Source organism: Suillus bovinus, assembly GCF_016758785.1.
Source record: "Suillus bovinus strain UH-Sbo-P2 chromosome Unknown EDB93scaffold_1, whole genome shotgun sequence".
Lineage (NCBI taxonomy): Eukaryota > Fungi > Basidiomycota > Agaricomycetes > Boletales > Suillaceae > Suillus > Suillus bovinus.
Window position 1 is genome coordinate 1433885 of NW_024542057.1, and position 18053 is coordinate 1451937.

Genomic DNA, 18053 nt, shown 5'->3' on the forward strand with positions numbered 1-18053 from the left:
GTCCACTGCTGCCAGTGGACATGGATGGATTGGGAATGTTGCCATTGTTACCATTCGTTGGCATCACGGTAGCAGAGATCGTCGACATCTGAACTGAAGTAGAACAAGACCGTGACAGTCTAATTGTAAGATAGTAAGAGCTAACTAGTAACCCTACTCAAATAATAGTTTATTTCAGGTATGGCAGATGTTGGATACGGTAGACTTGAGTCTGATTGTGTGCCGAGTTGCCGAAGTGCGAAAATTGCAGGGAAAAACCTACTGATATCGAGTATAAGTGACTACTGGAACGAAGGTGGACAGCAGAAGCTCTTACTGCATCTGTCTCTTCGGCGGCGGGCCAAGGCCACCAATGCGAGTGAAATAGCAGTGAGCTGACCCCCAGAGTCTTTTGCCTCAGCGAGGAGTGCAGCTGCGAGAGTTTCCAAGAGATTCGTTGTCTTGCTGCTCAGTCGGCGCTGACATACTGATTACTGAGTTATTGCGCACCGTGATGATTGTAGGTGTTTCCGAGTCTTCACCGCAGAGTGTCGGCAAGTCGTTCGGCCGTTTGTGATTCACTCTCCGCCCGTGCCAGCAGGTACACAATAAACCTTGACAGTGTATTTAGCCCTGCGCGCTCAAAAAAATAAACTGGCGAAATAAACTGTGTGTCGGTGGTTAACTTTCCTTGGGTCAGGATATTAGCGGAGTTTCGGCTAAGTCTGAAATTAAGGTCAGATGGACTATGACGTAAATACAGTCACGTGATTTGACAACAGAGCTACAACGACGTACTATGGTACGCGTCACTTAAGATTGGTGAATCTGGAGTAGCCAAACTGAGACGGACGTGTTATGCGCTTGCCTTCTCGTGTAGCATCCTCACAGCTACAGCCATTGTTCCCCGACAATTTCAGCTAGTAGAAGTCATTCTTGCAACGTTGAATGGCCGCGACAGCATAATTACAGGTGGTACAGGCTGCAGAAAGACATTTGGTAATGTCAATAAAACCAGAGTCCACAGAGCAATTGAGATCGGTTTCGGCCAGCATTGAGAGGTCTCCATCACGTTCGGGACATCCTTGAGACATTCTGGAATCCTCCTGAGTCGAGGAGCTTGACACTCACAACCGCTAACAAAGTGGTAACAATAATGGAACTATAATTGTTACTGGTCTTGGGTTCAATCCTGAAGTACTGATGGCCCGTAGTGGTGGTGATTCTTTTGGTATTCATGCTAAATACCACTCAATCAAATTCAGTGGTTATGTTGTCAATAATCAGTGGCCGTGCCATTAAAAGCCAGTGATTTACTGCATTGAATTCAGTGGCCATGTCATCAACAATCAGTGGTTAAAGCCACTGATATATATTGGGGATTCAATGGCCGTCGATTCATTGTACTATCTTATTAGTTTCAGTGGCTTTCAATGTTTTCTCCTACTTAAATTCGTGGGTTTTCCTTTCCACAGTGTATATGATTATCACACTGTGACGTACCCGTGCCCTCAAAACCCGTCAGAATAGAATCGCGGTGTTACTACCCCGTGCGGTTCCCTAGAAACGAGAGGCCAGACTGGGTGTCAGCGATCTCCGGTGACGTGGAATGGAGCGGTGGCACAGCGCTACACCAAGTTGGAAGCTGATGGGATCCAACTGTGCACCACTGCACAGAATACGCTCCACATGAACCCTGTGGCAACAGAATGAATTATACGCAGTCAATACGCAATGTGAGCAAATATTTTACATCACTGGGAATATGTGAAGAGCGGTAAGAAGATGAGAGGCGGATCGTCCTTTGCAGGGAAGCAAGGGCGTGATAACCAAATGTGCGTACGACAGATAATGACCCACATAGAAGGTATTATTCCCTCTCGTTCAGGAAAGCGTCTAGCTCATCATCGAGGTCTTGCTGCGTTCTTTGTGGACGTGGTGTTCTCCTCCCTCGACCCCTCGCTCTGCGCCAGTCTTCTTCAGCGTCAATTGACGGGTCAGCTAGTCGGTGCGAAAGCTGACCCCTCGCGCGGCGCGGCAACGGCGCAGAAATACGATTTTTTAGCTCCGAAGAATTGGACGCAGAAGTGCACTCCACAGTTTTGCGTGATCCACCCACATAGTCGGAGCGCATTTTGGAAGGTTTATCGTCTCCAAGAAACGCATCAAGATCATCATCCAACCGACGTCGTACAATTGAATCATCTCTCCTTCTTCTCTTCTGCGATACTTCCCCTCCCTCATCCTCTTTCCCGGCGGTTTCTCCATATTTCTTATAAAAGTTGCTTTCTTTCTTTGCGCCCTTCTTCTTTACATCATCGTCCTTAGCCCAACGCATGCGTACGACACCTTTTAGCCCTTGGCCTTTACCCAGACTCTTGGTGATTCGCTCTTCTGGTGGCCATAAGGTAATTGGAATGGGTTTTGCCGTGATGAAGCCATCTGCATCCATATCCTCTGTCGCAGATTTTTGGAGATACCGATGTGCAGTGCGCGCAGCGGCAGTTGATTCATAAACGAGGATGCAGCTATTGTCGTCAAGCCATTCAAGGCCTATGGGGGGCGTGTCGAAATGCGCAGCATATGCAAAGATGCGGGCAGTGGGCAGGTGGGAAATGGGGGTACCGGTGAGTAGCAAAGCATTTGCTCTTAGAGTCGAGGTCTTTTCTGATGAGCAGCAGAAAGTGAGTTACACGACAAACACGAAAGCTAAATGTTCGTCTTCACCTTCTTCCATATCTACGTCACTATCATCGTCCCCATCTGTGTGCTTGCGCTTCAGGGTCAAACAGAGACAGACTCCCGTGTCAGAGTCACTTTCTGAAAGCTGAAATTGACATACTGTTAGCGCACCTTGGCAATTCTTGCCTGGGCAGTGTCAGAGGGAAGGTACACTTTTGTATTCCCTATGCGGTTGAGCAATGTACATCGTTCTCGATCATTGGATGGATGAGTGGGAACTTGTGATTCATATGGAACAGCTTCATCGTATGACAATGTAGTGAGATCCGGCGCAGAGACCCCGTCAGGAAAATTATCCATGGCGTTCGAGACAAAACGAGTTGCTAGGAGCCGAACTTCAGGATGCTAATTATACACGAGGTGTATACCGCACCTGTTACCAAATTGGGTAATTTCTAGGCCGGTGGTGTCCAGTACTCTTTTTACCGCGACAACTTTCAAGCAATACTATTTTGCTTGCAACAATGGCAGCTACTTCAGGGGAGCAACCGGTCGTCAACAAAAACAAGAGACATCGCAAGGAGAAACGTAAGTTGTTCAATCTTAACAATCTATGAAGGCAACCGTGACATTGTGTTTCAGCATGGGACACCGATGACATCGACCAGTGAGCATTATCTGCATGTCAGTCAAATCACTTCTCATTGCATCTCCTCTCCAGTGTAAGCACCGTGATGGCATGTACTGTCGACGCGTGCTCAAATCCACTTTTACTTTAGTGGAAAGTAGATCCGTTTCAACCAGATGACAACAAAGGCGGTGTATTTTCCGAGGAATCTTCTTTCGCAACCCTTTTCCCAAAATATAGGGAGAAGTACCTGAGGGAAGTTTGGAGCGCCGTGAGCAAGGTTTTGGACTCACATGTGAGTGGTTGCATCAGAATCCACCATACTACGCCATTGATTCGGCATCCAGGGTATCGCGTGCACATTGGACTTGGTTCATGGGTCCATGTCCGTCCGAACGACACGTAAAACATTCGATCCTTACATTATACTCAAAGCGAGAGATGTCATAAAACTGCTCGCCAGAGGCGTTGCGATCACTCAGGCTCAGAAGGTAATGCAGGACGACATGGCATGCGACATCATCAAAATTGGCAATCTAGTTCGCAATAAGGATCGGTTTGTGAAACGGAGACAGCGGATTATTGGACCTGATGGGAGTACGCTGAAGGTGAGCCGCATCGCATAACCTCGACGGTCTGCATAAGCATTAACCTTTTATAGGCTATCGAGCTATTGACTCAGTGTTATGTACTCGTACAAGGAAATACCGTCAGCGTCATGGGTCCGTACAAGTCACTAAAGGAAGTTCGACGAATAGTCATCGATTGCATGAAAAACATTCATCCTATCTACCGCATCAAGGTGTGCCAATGGACATTTGTTGTTTCCGCAGCTTTAATGAATCATTCGCAGGAGCTCATGATAAGAAGGGAACTTGCAAAGGATCCAAAGTTAGCAACGGAGTCCTGGGACCGCTTCCTGCCCAAGTTCAGGAAACGACATCTAAAAACATCTGAAAAGACGAGCAAGAAGAACGAGAAACTCTCAGCTAAGGACGAAGCAAGCACCAAAAAGGAGAAACCAGCAAAGAAAGTGTACACACCTTTCCCCCCGCCACAGCAACCGCGGAAGGTAATTTCCTCTGTCGCTGTTTAGTAATTGGCGCTGAAATTATGTTCAGGTTGACCTTCAGCTTGAGTCGGGAGAGTATTTCCTTAAGCCCCATGAGCGGGAGGCCCAGGAAGTTCAAAAAAGAAAACAAAAAGTGCGTGTCTTATTGTGCGGTCCACAACATAAATTTACTTGATCTACAGCAAGCTGAGGCAACGCTTAAACGACGAGCAGAGCGGGCAGAGGTATATGTTGCTCCCAAAGAAGAAGCAGCCCCTACAGTTGAAGAGAAGCGAAAGCGACGGCATACAGAAGTGGATGGCGACGATGGGACGGCGAAGTCGAAAAAGAAGAAAAAGAAGGACGTTGTTGCAGAAGATAACTAGGCACAATAGACTCCCCACACCGTTCGTGTGCCTCCTACACGCAATCATGAGGAACAAGTTTCGAATATGTTGTTTCGCTTTAATTTCAACAGTTCTCTACCAGAATCACGATGGTCTGACAGTTGCTCGAAGGCTCACTTGAATGTATCTGCTAAAGTGTGCCTCGAATCTCTCCAATCGACGATACTACTTTCAACACATTTGTACATGTAGCATCACTTAAGTCGGAACAAAGTGCATTTGAGCAGGTGCTGAGGACTAGTGCGAGAGCGGAGAGCAATAATGACAATAACAGATATGTATGCCTAGATGTAAATAACTCCTGTCTGGTTGTGTGCATCACAGTCCGTCTATTGTACCTGCACTTTCGATCCCTCCGCATTCGCCTTCACTGCTGTATCTGCGTCTGCCTTCGCTGACTTCGCTGCATCCGCCTTCCTCCCTGTCATCGCATCCATCATGCCCCACAAACTCCCACTCATCTCCTGCGCCATTGCCTTCCTATCTTCCTCCAACAGCCGTTCAAACTCATGCTTGTGCGTCGCAATGTACAACTGCTCCTCTTTATACTGCCGCTGCGCCTCAAGGCGTTTCTGCTCGAGATATGTCAAAGGAATAGGCGAGTGCGAAGACTGCAGAATGGTAGGGTCAGTCGTTGCATGGGCAAGGGGTGAGAACAAACTGACTTCACTTGGGCCGCCAAACATGCCGCTCAGCGTAAACCCGCCTTTGGATAATCCACGCGCCTTGGTTTTCCACTCCTCGATATGCTTTTGCTTTGCCTCCGCCTCCTTCTCCGCGTATTCGATAGGAATATCTTTTCCTGCATACGCTTGGAGGATGGGCCGCACGTCAGGGGACTTGTAAATCGCAATGGCTATACAGGAAAATTCGATTAAGGTTGGTTGAGAAGTTTAAAGGTGTGAACATACACTCCAAGAAGGGGATCATGGCAATCAAGCCCTTGTCTCCGGGCGCACCAGTCCATTTGGGGATGACAATGGCGTTCTCGGGATGCGAGCTTACATGTTCCGGATGCGTATCAAGGAGGATAACTTTCGAGAGGTCACGATTGAGATAAGAAAGGTCCTGGGAGAAGGCAAGGTTTTAACGCATAGTTGACGAAGGAAATAAAGTGGAAGTTTAACAGATGAAGATACCTACCTTGACAATTTTACCGTCCACTGATCGTGTGGCTTCGCGGAAAAGCTTATAGGCGATGAAGAAATTATATGGGTCGAGTTTCTCAATTACGGGCATGGCGGTCTGTTGGTTCTGAGCATCAACTATCGTCATAATAGGGATCATACGTACATAATGGTGCTGGGTTGTAAATATCACAATTTCGTAGAACTGGGACAAGTAGGCAAGGAAATAATCAACGCCAGGGCGTTTGGCTGTCCGCCATCCTTGCTGTCGCTGAGGAGATATATAGCATCAGCGACGCTCCTGACTTTGAACGAGCTAACCTACATCCCACGTTGACGTGATAATGAGATCATCCATAGACAGCAGGAGGGTGTACGGTTTTTGATGAGGAGCTGGGAGAGGTGGCGGGAGTAGCTCTGTCCATTGGGGTTTGTTGAAGTACTATCAACGCAATTAATAAATCTATGAGCTGGTGTGCCGTAGGATTAGTTGTGTCACGTACGTCGAACAGTTCCCAAAACCTCGACTTCGTTCGTTCCCACCTTCCTGACGGAGCCTCCTCAAGCGTCTTTTTAAAAATCAGTAAACACGGAACGAGAGTCTCAACTATAGACGCACCTGTTTCCGTTCCTTTAACTCATCCGTCTCCCAATCCCTACCAAGATATACGACTTGCACACCGAGAGCAACTGCGAGTACACCAAGAGATAGACGTCCTAAAAACTGTCTTTTTCGCTCTATACTCGAGAGCGAGTCCTTGGATGACTTTGCACCGGTGCGCTGAGTCTTTTCTGGTTCTGGTTCCGTAGGCTGAAAGTCAAGGCTTGGGAGTGACGTTGGAGATGGAGAAGGTGGGTTTTGAGAAGGTGATGGAGGTGGTGTTGAGAAGTGACGGAGTGCTGGGAGTGCGCGTCGTTGAGCTGCGCTGCGCAGGATCACTGAAAACATTCCACTAGCAAGAACGTGAAGTACTTTTTAGCTGGCACTGCAGAAAGGAATGAATACCACTGTTTGGTTATGTTTGGTAGACCAAGCCACTAATATAGGACGTTTCAACTATGCCAGTGTCCAGCTTCAAGAGCACAGTGACAGCGATACTTACGCGTCGAAGGCCTGGCGTTGACTGTCAAGTGTCACTTTGAGGAGAGCTTATTTCAGTATGTATCTATTTCTCTTGGGCAAAGTCATGCTTTGACGACTAAACGCCAGAGCTTTTGTGTCTTGTCCCCGTATTTGCTTGCAAGTAGTACTTGTACAGACAACTGGTATGTCAGTGCTCACTTTTGCTATTATTAAATGTGTGGTTTGACCTCTATATTCAGCTGAAGGACTAGAACAAGCTACATATGGACTCTGCTACTAGGAATACACATTTATATCATCCCTCGCCGTGTCTTGTAAGTTAACGAATAAAAACTTCACAGATAATTCACAAGATTATTCCCGCCGCCTCACTCAACAGCACCAGCAGTCGATCCTAATCATTATGTAAGTCAAAATAGAGCTTGAATAGTATGGATTAGTACCTTTTCTTCTGCCGAATCTGCGAACATCCGCCATTCGACGCCATCGACAAAGCGCAGAGCAAATGAGTGGGGGATTGCTTCTAGTTCCTCGAAGCCCTCGTACCACTCTGCAAGTGAATCGATCCGTCCGTGTAGAGGGAGGACGTCCAAGGGATTCACAACCTCCTAGACATTCGTGAAACTCGAACGAAATGGGGATGAATTAGGCTCACCCTTGGATTTCCGTATAGCAACATCTTGGACTCTGCGTGGCCCAGTTCAAATGTGTAATATCGCCTCTTCCACGCCAGCGTGTTGGGCGGTTGTACCGTGACCCACCCTGCCATCTTGTCTGTCCCACTGGCGGAGAATAATTCCTCGTTCATGCGAGCAACTCTCATACGTCTCCCTTCCGCTGATCGTCTACGCTCCTCTTCCTTCTCACTGCACTGAGACTCGACGCGCCGCATCTGCTCTGCTCGCCACTGTTCCATTTCCTTCGTGTATTGCAGCCGCCGCTCTTTCTCTAGTCGTTTCCTCTCTCGTAGCTCTTGCAATTGCCGTTCTTCTGTTTCTATCCTCTCTCTCTCTATTCTCGCTTTTCTTAGTGCTGCAGCCCGCAGTTCCTCTTGCAGCATTGCTTTCCTTTCCTCTTCTTCCTCGCGCTGTAGGCGTTCTTGCTCCGCTTTCTCACGTCGTTTCGTCTCTTGGCGTTCATGTTCTTCCCTCAGCATGGCTTCTTTTTCCAGCTGGGATTGGCGTTGCGCTACCAATCTACGGCGCTCTTTCTCTTCGGGCGTCAATGGTATGGTAGGAGGTGAATATGCCTTGATAGGAACCCGGGGCGGCATTTGCTGGATGACGGGGATTGGCTGCGATGCGTGTTGCGGTGGCCGCGCTAGGACGTCAAGGTCGACATCGAATAGAAGGGGCTTCCTGCTACTGTATTCTTCTCCTAGAAAAGTGTGCCGCGTAGACGCTGATGCACGCCTGTAATCTTTGGGAGGTGGTGGTGGTGGTGCATCATCTGCGGGATCATGGATAATGTAGGGCTCGACATGCATGTTTCGATTCCTGCGGCGCAGCGTAAAGAGTTGCGTGAGGAAGCCGCTTTTGCAATCGTGTGTTGGGGAGGTGTTCATGGTGTTGATGTGTTAGTGAAGAATGAATGAGTGGGGTATCTTATAGATGAGCCGGTATCGTTAGATGATGATAGTAAAAAAAACAAAAGATGTGGAGGTGGTTGTAACGCCAGTTGCCAGACAATGCACACGCCTATCGCAATTATTTGTCCCATATGCGGTTGCAGGCAAGTTGTGGTTGCATACCTATTGTGCCTAATCCCCATCTGGCAATTACGTGGCATCGAGCGTCTTTCCAACCATAAAACTTTACAAGTCCGATTACAATACACCATGCTATGGCTTCAGAGTTCTCCAACCACCTTGCACCTTCGTGCCATTGTTTGTCGTCCATCAGCTAGCAGGTATCTTGCTGTGGCTAGATGGATTCACGCAGGACCTTCAACTTCTCCATACGAATCTAAATATGCAGAAAAGCTTCAGCAAAAAGCACAAGAGTGAGATGTGTCCTCCTTTGTGGCCAACTGCATGACATTGTACTGACAAGTGATCTAACTTTTATTCTTCGGTCTACCTGCACATGAATTTTTGACTCTGGGTCATCGTCACCACTCGTTGGCATCACCAGGCAGGGATTAGAATTATCTGAACTGAGAACGCGAGCAAAAGAAGCAGCTCGTCGTAAGGAGGTAGCCAATGTCAAGTCAGCGCGACTGTCGCAGGCGCATCCGCAAAGGTTGGACAAGTCACCTTCAGAATATCGAAGCAAGGTATCAGGAATTTCAAGTACCCGCAAAGATAGCTCTCCGGTGAAAGTAAGTGTCACCTGTGTAATAATTTCCTGGGCGGGACTGATTTATCGCTGCTTTCAGGCACTAGAATCGATCATAAACGTTCCAAGATTGATGTCAACCCCTCATACCGCAGAGCAAATTTCGGCCTTATGGACGACTTATCATGCCTCTCGCACAGGTGGCACGGGAAGGGGTTTTATCTGTGCATCAGTACCGATCAAACTCTATAACAAAATGCTTATCATAGGAAAACAATATCCCATGTTTGTCATGCCTGTCCCTCGGGAGGGCTCTCCAGCTGTATCACCTGAAGGCCAAGAAAGTGCGGTCGCCCACGAATTCTATTTTCTACAATGGAATTTTCACGCTCCCCCACTGCCTCCATCTGCCACCGGTCCCGACCCATTCTCTCGCGCCCCTCCTAGTAACGCAGCTTCCCTGCCCCAGACAGCGACAGTCTTGTTTACACCGCTCCAAGAGTACAAGCTTCGGCAGTCATTCGCTACCCCATATCTCATTCTAACATTCTACCCCGACTTCGCCCAGACACACGGAATAGTGCTACTTCGCGGCGAGATCACGCCAACAGCAGCTACGGCGGCCGCGATCCCAAGTCAAGACACGTCAACCGCTCGTTTTTTGCTGAGTCAGATCGATGCTCAGCTGCTCGCAATGGGCGTCCAAAAGTTTTATTTGTGGGGCAATGAGAGTGAAGGTAATAGTCAGAATGGGGATCAGACCGCTGAAAGATTACTCAGGCAGTTCCACGAGCAGCCCGATGAGTTCAACTGGGCAGATCTGCTTGAACATGCCCGTCTTACCTCCTAGAATGTCTTTATCTGTGCTAATGTCGCGCGGAGATTTGGATCATGGTAGAGCAATAGCATATCTGGGCAATCTACAAAGATAGGCGATCATCGGGATAGTCCTGCGTTGATTATGCAAAGATTGAAGATTCCTAGGGTCAAGGCAATGTGATTAACGGTGCCTTCTTCACCCACTCATTGTTCTTCAATTCTTGCACAACGAACAGTGCGAATCCTGCTCTTGTTAACCATATTCCTGTTTTCCCGTCTCCCACATAACCTGCAACGAATTTCTTGTCATTTGCCCCGCTTAGCAGGGGTACACGGACAATTGTCCAATCTAGATCATTTCCTTGGGTCCGAATCGTTTCACCGATGGCTACAACATCTTCATATGCCGTGCGTGCGAGGGTGGCCACGCCTTTAACTATTATAGACATCCGCAGACTGAATTTGTCGTTCGGATCTGTTATGCTTGGTGTCCCAAGTGCCAGCAGCCGACGCACGCCATGGCTTATCATAAGTTCAATGATAAGAGAATATGCCCGCGCAAGAGGTGTGCCCTTTGGGTGCATGGGTCCGCGCGAAACCGATGGCCCCAGAGCAGAAAGCACGGCGTATACGCCCTCCATGGCGGATGAAAGCGCTTCTCTGTCATCGAGCTCCCCTTTGTGGACTGTGACGCGGGGATCATGCCTGATTTCCTCGGCGAGTTTCTCTGGCGTGCGCGCGTATATGACCACGGTGTGCGATGCTGCCAGTGCTTCCTGGATGAGAAGCACACCCGCGGCGCCTGTTGCTCCCAGAATTAAGACGGGCATGCAGTCTACTTCTTGAATGGTCCGATTTTTGGATAAACTGAGCGCCCAAGTTACCATCGAGTATCACTGAGTTCAAGTTCTCATATTGACGTACCTTTCGGCAGGAAGGTTAATTCACTATGGTGGAGATAGCTGTAAATGTAGGCTGGGGTAAGAATGACCTTCGTTTATAAAGGTCTGCCCAGGGTAGACCAGTCGCGGTGCGGAGTGGGCTAGACAGCAGTGTCGTCACCGCAGCTCCACCTCATCATCGACATTTCAAAACAAGAATTAATCCATTGGATACATGATTTCACGAGCAAATATTCGACTTCTGCTCAACAACGGTTTCTGGGGCCCCAGTTATTTGATAATGCCATCTTATAATTATGTAATGAGTGCTCGCTGTGCGGCACGGATGAATTACAAAACCAATTCATTCAGCGTCAGCGGGTGGGCCTCTTAAGATGAGGTTTTTAACAGCACATAAGCTTTATCACGCACCTGCAGACGTCATAGTGCATAGTGAATGGAAATGATCAAAAGATCCTAGTGCCAGCCGTCTGTAATGAACACTACTGCTTCTATTAGGTCAGGGAAGGTGCCCTCAACCATTCCCCAGCAGCAAGTGCATCTTCCTCTAGTGCAAGAATAGCCTCTCCAAGCTCACCCGCGCTCTGGGGGTATAATTTTACCATATCCCTCCCATATAAGGTACCGAATGCATCAACAATACCTGGTACAACATCCTCCACCCGCACATCTCTTCCATTCGCTTCCGTTATGCATCCAGCCTTGACGTCAACTAACCCACACGCCACAACTTGTGCAAACCACTCCAAAGGCTCCTTTGTGACGTTCATTGCAAATCCGTGTGTTGTGAGTCGATGGCGTACTTGAACGCCGATACTTGCTATCTTCGTCACAGGGTCCAAAAATACACCAGTATGATCTGATGGTACATGAGTAATCCCATGCGTCCGCAGCAAATAAGACTGAATCATTTTTTGCATTTTGCAAATGTAATCACGGATGCCAATCGGCGGAGATGTGCGAGCGAGGTCTAGAAGTGGGTAACCGACGAGCTGGCCAGGTCCATGATATGTCAATTGTCCACCGCGCGCTGCTATGGAGAATTCTGCGCCAATCGATGTCAGGCGTGCGCGTTCTGCGTATAGTTCTTGTTCTGTTTGCCGGCGCCCAGATGTGTACACTGGGCGGTGCTCGAGTAGAAGCAGGATGTCATGATGAGATGATGAACGACGAGCAGCGAGCTGGAGTTGATGTATCTTTTCTTGGAGGAGGAGAGTTCGCGTATATGGTAGCGGTGTGCGGAAGTAGTGATATAAGACGGGTGGTAGTAAGGGCATCGAGTAGAACTCAACTACTATTAGATCTCAGATCATTTGAGTCGTTAACGTACACGTGACCGAGCAAAACATTGGTAAATACTCAAGCTAACTCAAACGCCAACACCGAAGGAAACTGTCTCAAATGTTCCACCCTACGTACGGGTACCCAACGCTGTCATTCCTAGTCCTTTTGTCCTAATGTTTAAATACCTATGATCTGTAACGTGGTGGTAATGAACTATGGTGGTCGTGAGTATATTCAATGATTAATGCTAATTTATTAATTGTCCAAGGCCTCGGGCGGACCAAGCCTTCACACGGAAGGAACGAGTGACTGTGTATAGATCTGCATAGCCTAGCCCATCTTCTGCCATCTGGGCGTTTTTTTGCGGCTGGTGCTTCCCCAAGCCATGTCTTCCTCATCAAGATATTCTGCTTCGACCTAATGGATAGTTAGTCAAGGCAAGTCATACAATCATAAAATGCAGCGTACGCCGTAAATGTCTTTATCTTCAAATCCAGTTGCAGCATCTCTACTTTTGACGTAGTCTTTTCTGGAAGGCTGTAAGTATAGTCCATGTCAGTAAAGTCACTAGCCGGCTAGTATGGCTGGACAAACAGCATCGGCACCATTGAAGCCGTGTCCAAAACAAGACTTGAAGGCTCGTGCGATTTTATTGAAGAAGCGGGGATCTTTCGTTTTTACTCCATGTTCAGCAAGGCTAGCATGGAAATCGTTATTCTGTCGACGATTAGATGTCAGCCCATTATCGACAAGCCCAGGCTACTACGCACATCTTTGCGTTGCATGAAAGTTGGTACAGATGGAAAGTTGACAATGAATCAAAGAGATGCGTAAGTTAGACGTGAGCTTGACGGCGTGGAGTGCGAGTGCAAGTAAGTCACACTCTCAACTCGGTTCGTGAAGAGAATTCTGATCTGCAACATCCAAGTTCAAAGACGTGTCACCTTATATCCCATCAAAAAAAACTGAATGCCGGGATCCACAGGCTTCTGTGACCTATAATAGATGAGTGGGTGTATAGCAAACAACTGCGCCGTCTCAGGCTACAGTATTATCTCCGCTTTTTTCCCATCGCGCTCTACTGATGTCACTGGCCCAGGCAGTGGCCCTCGTAATTGCATTCTTCCTCGGTGCCTCGTGGCAATCTGAATACGCTACATGCAGCGAGTTTGCAAGCTGATCTTATTCCCTCATATGCTCAGTTATGCGAGTTCGTGTACATGTCTTGGGGTCGCGAACCATGCTGACAATAATCCCTCGGACACCATGTAGATGCGAAGCGGAATCCCATAATCTCGCCCGCTTCGGAGCATTCTCGTAAAGTGGTGCGTATTTCTGGATTGCTGTGCAAATTTCCATTAGACCATCTCGTGCGCTAACGAAGTCTCGATCTCATCAAGCAAAACTCTTTAGGAACCAATCCCATTCATTTGAATTATCTGAGAGCTGAAAATGCAGATTCGGCCGATATCATAGTATGGGTCTCGAAATCATTAATATGGACCGCTAAGTCAACGTCTTGACGTCAAACGCAGTGAGTGTTATACTAGCTACTAACATATTTTTGTAGCAGTGAACAATAGGGTATGTCGGATAACTATCCGCTACAGGTCACAAGCTTGTTCCTCCCTGGATTACAGCAGCAATTCGGCTAGCTGACTTTTTGTAGGTGTCCCTCGGACGCATGCTATGTCAGCGAGGATCTTGTTATTCTCGTTTTTGCCGCCGCACGGAACGTCATTCTCCACCAAGTACCTCACAGAGTATTCCGCAGCTTGTTTGATCGTTACAACATTCCCCCGTCATTAGTGTACACGCTAGCCAAATCTTTGTAGGTATCGCGTGATATGTCAGCGAGGATCTTGTTATTCCCGTTCTTGCCGCCGCACGGCACGTCCGCGTCATTCTCCACCGAGTATCTTACAGATCAGTGGTGTACCAATAACAAAATTCTTGTATTCCGCAGCTTATTTGATCGTATAACATTTCCTGTTATTAGTGTACGTGCTAATTGAATCGCTGTAGGTGTCCCTCGGACGCGTGCTATGTCAGCGAGAATCTTGTTATTCCCGTTCTTGCCGCCGCACGGAACGTCATTCTCCACCAAGTCTCTCACGAATCAGTTGTGTACCAATAAGATTTCTTGTATTCCACTGCTTGTTTGATCGTACAACATTTCCTCGTCAATTTAGTGTACATAAGATACGTTAAGTTATATGCAGTCGGGTATTGGCCGATCCGTAAAAAGTCGCATCTCTTTAGAAAAGAGACCGGCGCCCTGACGGGCGTGTGCCCCATGACATGTTGTCATCGCCGAGCATTTCAGCCTTGATTATAACAAAATCGTCAAGTTAATTTTCTCGAAGTTTAGATATAGAACTTACATAACCGCCCACAGCAGGGATCCCCTCAGCAGTTGGGTACGGAGGAGGCGGCATCGAAGGAGAAAATGCCTGATGTGCTCATCAGAAATGATAGCGAAGAGGGATTATACAAAACGTACGACAGCGTATGTGATGTCGATGGGTGATGGATGTCCCTGAATTGAGTCACGAGTTAACTTTGAACTCTGGGAGCTACGACGAGATTTCTGGCAAATGGGCGGAATGTCATTGGCGGACCGTACATCGGCGAGTTGATGAACCACAAACCTTGCTGCTTATGGACATTCTCTTCAATGATTCGAAAGGCGACATTTTTTTTCAGAAGAAGAGAGGTTTTGAAGTGTTTGAAGTGTTTGGAGTGTTTAGCGGAGGAGGTATGAATGGTTTGACAGGGCTTTGGCAGCCTGCTTTTATACCACGAACCGCTGGCACCACGTTAATGAAACGGAATCATTTCCGCATTGAATCCCATCATGTCATCATGCTTCGGATCTAATGGCCCTTCGCAAAGATCTGGCGGTGGTGAGGCAACCTTTTGGTTTATGTTCCGCATTGGCCCGGAGCGCCGCTTGGCATAGTCAAGTCCGGATCCCCATTCTAAGCACGGGGAATAACGCATCGCCATGGCCTACTTAGTAGGTGGATATTGGACAGACCGTGTCCAAAATCATACATTCCGAGGAAGCTGACTAGTCTTACTTACCATTCGTAGTATAATCGGCAAGTCACGTTTATCCTGAGCTCCTTCTCACCGCTTACGCCTCAAGTATATTCTCGTAGTACTCCATATCTAAATATCTAGTGCAACAGAATAGTATGTACCTTTCTGTTCTTGTCGCCTGACCAGAGGACCCCTGATAATCCCTGCCCTGAATTATGAGCGGTCAATTTTAGGGTGGCCTGGAGGCCTCCGATGGAAATTTTCGTCCGGCCGCATGCGACTAAATGTAGTTTTACGCCCCGCTTCAGGGTGATGTCAACATGTTGCTAAGATTGTGCGCTCGAGAAGCTTGATCTGAGTCGTACTTGACAACAACAATTTTCCCTTTTTTGATACAAAGTTGAAAGATATTTGGGGCTAATTCTGACGGATCTTTTTCTATGAATCTAGTACTAGTAGCCACAGTCTGGCAGGGGGCAGGCCTGGCAACGAATTTCACCCCTGTGGACCCATCCTTAATAGGAATTATCAGGGTCCTCTGACCAGTGACGGCAAACGTTCGCAAGGCACTCGAATGATCCATTGTCTAATGATATACAGGCGGGTTTCCAACACGGTCAGGTAACTTTAGCCAAGCCCGTCAATCTGGGGTCGATTCCAACCTCGCCTTCCATACTCTCTTATTCGCCACAGTTTTGTCTAGTCCCGCTATAATTACCTCAGTCACGGACCCTACATAGCTGGATTGTACTAATATTGCCACCGCAGCATTCTGCATTACATAATATTGACATGATATCGCCGACAAACCCTATTTCCCCACACCACATATATAGCCGGGATTTTACCCAAGTTTTGCCGAATGAACCCTCACAATCGCTGTGTTAATATATATTTATTTGCGTGTGTGTGTTTTCATCGTCGCTGTCAAGCTAGCCACCTGACTTGAGACCGGGACTCGATGTCAAAACCGTGGAGAGCGAGGACTCCGGTAAGTGTTTTGGCGTTGCCCAGCAGATCACATGGTGCGCTCAGCGTGCCACATATGAGCAATTCCACGGGTCGTTCAGATGATATTGAAGTCTGTTTGGCCCGCCACTCAGCCTGAGGTTTCTGAATCATGGAGTAACGGTGCTGTGTTGGATTACATTTCAGTGTGCCTTAGGGTGCACGTCTTGGGAAACAACGGTAAGGCAGGCGCTGTGTACTTGCTGTCTAGGTTCTCCAGTGTGGGTTCAACCTGACGTGAGTGCTTTTTTGTCCATCTAGCCTTGGCATCGCGGCGACCAATAAATGAATCACCAAAGTTACTTTGTCTGCCAACCACTGTTCTAGTGCTCCCACAAAGCCATCACCAAGGGCGGAGCCGAGCCGAACCTAAAGAGAGGGCGGCTTTTGATATATAATTCTCCCGAACGTCCCCACAACCCATACTACTGGCTCACTAAAGTGCGCGAACTATACATTTAGTTTCCAGCAAGCTCACAATCGGCACCGAGAGATAGATGCATACATCGTCTGTCCCGGTTGCCTTGAGTATAGCTTACCGTAATAAGATAGATATCCCCGGACTTTTTATTTATTTTTGCACGTCGTACAGAGTCACAGACACCAAAGACGGTATCGTCGTCGTCGTCAGAGGACCCTGGATAGAGTTATCGCCTACAGACGGGGCCCTTGGAGGGCCTGGGCCTTTCCGACCTCCGGAGGCTGTCTGGAAAGCTAAAATCAGGCACCTAGTGCCCGCAAGCCACTCCGAAAGATATCGATTATGTCTCTGTATGAGGCCAGACTATGGGACACCCTCGGTTGATGATGCGCTTACCAGGCTGCAAGAGTGTCAGTACGGTCTTCAGAGCAATAACGCCGTTTGGAAAGAGACTGGGTGAAATCACATCGGTATCAGCCTGAGCTCAAGCAGTATAGCTCAACAGGAGCAAGCGATCGTGCGCATATTGTGTGGCATGCATGTACCGACAGAATGAGAATCCAGCTCTTGCGAATAGATCTGAATGGTTCGCATGAATCTTGATGACCGACAGAAGTTCCTCAAATCATGTATCCTAAATTGCCGCAGCAGAGACCATGAAAAGAAGACAGTCTTCTCTTCGTGAATTTAGCCTGGTTAAAGCCTCGAAGGCTTTTAGTTGGGGTGTGGCCGACTTTTGAGCTAATTATGCTACTAACTTGAAGTCCCTGAGAGTCCTAAAGAATTGTGAACCTTCTCTTCAGGATAATTAAATCCGAGGGAACTCATCCGAGTCTGCGACTGGTATCAACTTGTCCCTGGTTTACCACCGAGTCAACACACAGAACGAACATGATTTTGTCACCCGAAAGTTCTGCAGTTTACTCAGATCAACTTTGGAACGAGACGATGAATAGGAGGCACTTACTTCCAACTGAATCATTTGGGCTGTTGGTCACGGTATTTTTGGCAATTTTGTGCCAAGTTTGCGGGGAATGGTGTAGGTCCCAGGGTGGTGTGATTGGAAGAGGTCGATCGACTGCAAATGTTTATGACGAATATAGACTTGGGCTTGATCAATGGACCTAATCTTGACCGGTCAACAAAAAATACTATGTAGGCGACGACGCGACGTCTATCCTACTAGCATACCGTGACATTCTGGACAAGTTGTGCCCGGCGTTGTGCACAAGTCGGAGTCCGAATCCTTGTCATGTCAAAACCGCGAGCACCATTAAAATACCGTTGTCAGAACGTGGGTCGGCGACCATCACACTCTCCACTAGTACTTTCTTGAAGTT

The 18053-nt window shown here is 47.8% G+C and overlaps 8 protein-coding genes across 8 annotated transcripts; 3 read left to right on the forward strand and 5 right to left on the reverse strand.

The window, feature by feature from the left end:
- Positions 1-1849: 1849 nt before the first annotated feature.
- On the reverse strand, positions 1850-3021 carry EDB93DRAFT_1099506 (uncharacterized protein; the record flags this gene model as incomplete). The annotated part of the gene is made up of 3 exons (XM_041446925.1): positions 1850-2646; positions 2707-2806; positions 2833-3021. 3 exons carry the CDS (start codon positions 3019-3021, stop codon positions 1850-1852), a joined length of 1086 nt encoding a protein of 361 aa, XP_041313878.1.
- A 164-nt stretch (positions 3022-3185) lies between these two features.
- On the forward strand, positions 3186-4726 carry EDB93DRAFT_1074498 (ribosomal RNA assembly protein mis3; the record flags this gene model as incomplete). Its single annotated transcript, XM_041445098.1, has 9 exons — positions 3186-3249; positions 3304-3328; position 3383; positions 3441-3584; positions 3637-3897; positions 3951-4091; positions 4143-4361; positions 4411-4494; positions 4544-4726. The coding sequence occupies 9 exons, from the start codon at positions 3186-3188 to the stop codon at positions 4724-4726; spliced, it is 1122 nt and encodes a 373-aa protein (XP_041313879.1).
- A 246-nt stretch (positions 4727-4972) lies between these two features.
- Positions 4973-6938, reverse strand: EDB93DRAFT_41630 (HAD-like domain-containing protein). Its single transcript, XM_041456308.1, has 8 exons — positions 6494-6938; positions 6378-6443; positions 6200-6316; positions 6041-6145; positions 5891-5992; positions 5659-5815; positions 5413-5603; positions 4973-5358 (listed from the first exon to the last, which is right to left on the reverse strand). The coding sequence occupies exons 1-8, from the start codon at positions 6821-6823 to the stop codon at positions 5077-5079; spliced, it is 1350 nt and encodes a 449-aa protein (XP_041313880.1). The 5' UTR covers positions 6824-6938; the 3' UTR covers positions 4973-5076.
- EDB93DRAFT_1113615 (uncharacterized protein) lies at positions 6920-8704 on the reverse strand. The gene is made up of 5 exons (XM_041448203.1): positions 7615-8704; positions 7404-7567; positions 7198-7354; positions 7085-7140; positions 6920-7032 (listed from the first exon to the last, which is right to left on the reverse strand). Exons 1-3 carry the CDS (start codon positions 8520-8522, stop codon positions 7305-7307), a joined length of 1122 nt encoding a protein of 373 aa, XP_041313881.1. The 5' UTR covers positions 8523-8704; the 3' UTR covers positions 6920-7032; positions 7085-7140; positions 7198-7304.
- A 549-nt stretch (positions 8705-9253) lies between these two features.
- On the forward strand, positions 9254-10084 carry EDB93DRAFT_1073366 (ATP11 protein-domain-containing protein; the record flags this gene model as incomplete). The annotated part of the gene is made up of 2 exons (XM_041445011.1): positions 9254-9277; positions 9335-10084. Coding segments are annotated over 2 exons (774 nt in total), but the record flags the coding sequence as incomplete, so codon positions are not given.
- Positions 10085-10220: 136 nt separating this feature from the next.
- EDB93DRAFT_1073788 (NAD-P-binding protein) lies at positions 10221-10883 on the reverse strand (the record flags this gene model as incomplete). The annotated part of the gene is made up of 1 exon (XM_041445039.1): positions 10221-10883. The coding sequence occupies one exon, from the start codon at positions 10881-10883 to the stop codon at positions 10221-10223; it is 663 nt and encodes a 220-aa protein (XP_041313883.1).
- A 245-nt stretch (positions 10884-11128) lies between these two features.
- On the reverse strand, positions 11129-12265 carry EDB93DRAFT_1318232 (lipoyltransferase). The gene has a single exon (XM_041454859.1). The coding sequence runs from the start codon at positions 12230-12232 to the stop codon at positions 11450-11452; it is 783 nt and encodes a 260-aa protein (XP_041313884.1). The 5' UTR covers positions 12233-12265; the 3' UTR covers positions 11129-11449.
- A 3980-nt stretch (positions 12266-16245) lies between these two features.
- Positions 16246-17173, forward strand: EDB93DRAFT_1099512 (uncharacterized protein; the record flags this gene model as incomplete). Its single annotated transcript, XM_041446926.1, has 6 exons — positions 16246-16275; positions 16355-16472; positions 16504-16529; positions 16620-16733; positions 16762-16832; positions 16885-17173. 6 exons carry the CDS (start codon positions 16246-16248, stop codon positions 17171-17173), a joined length of 648 nt encoding a protein of 215 aa, XP_041313885.1.
- Between the last annotated feature and the right edge of the window lie 880 nt (positions 17174-18053).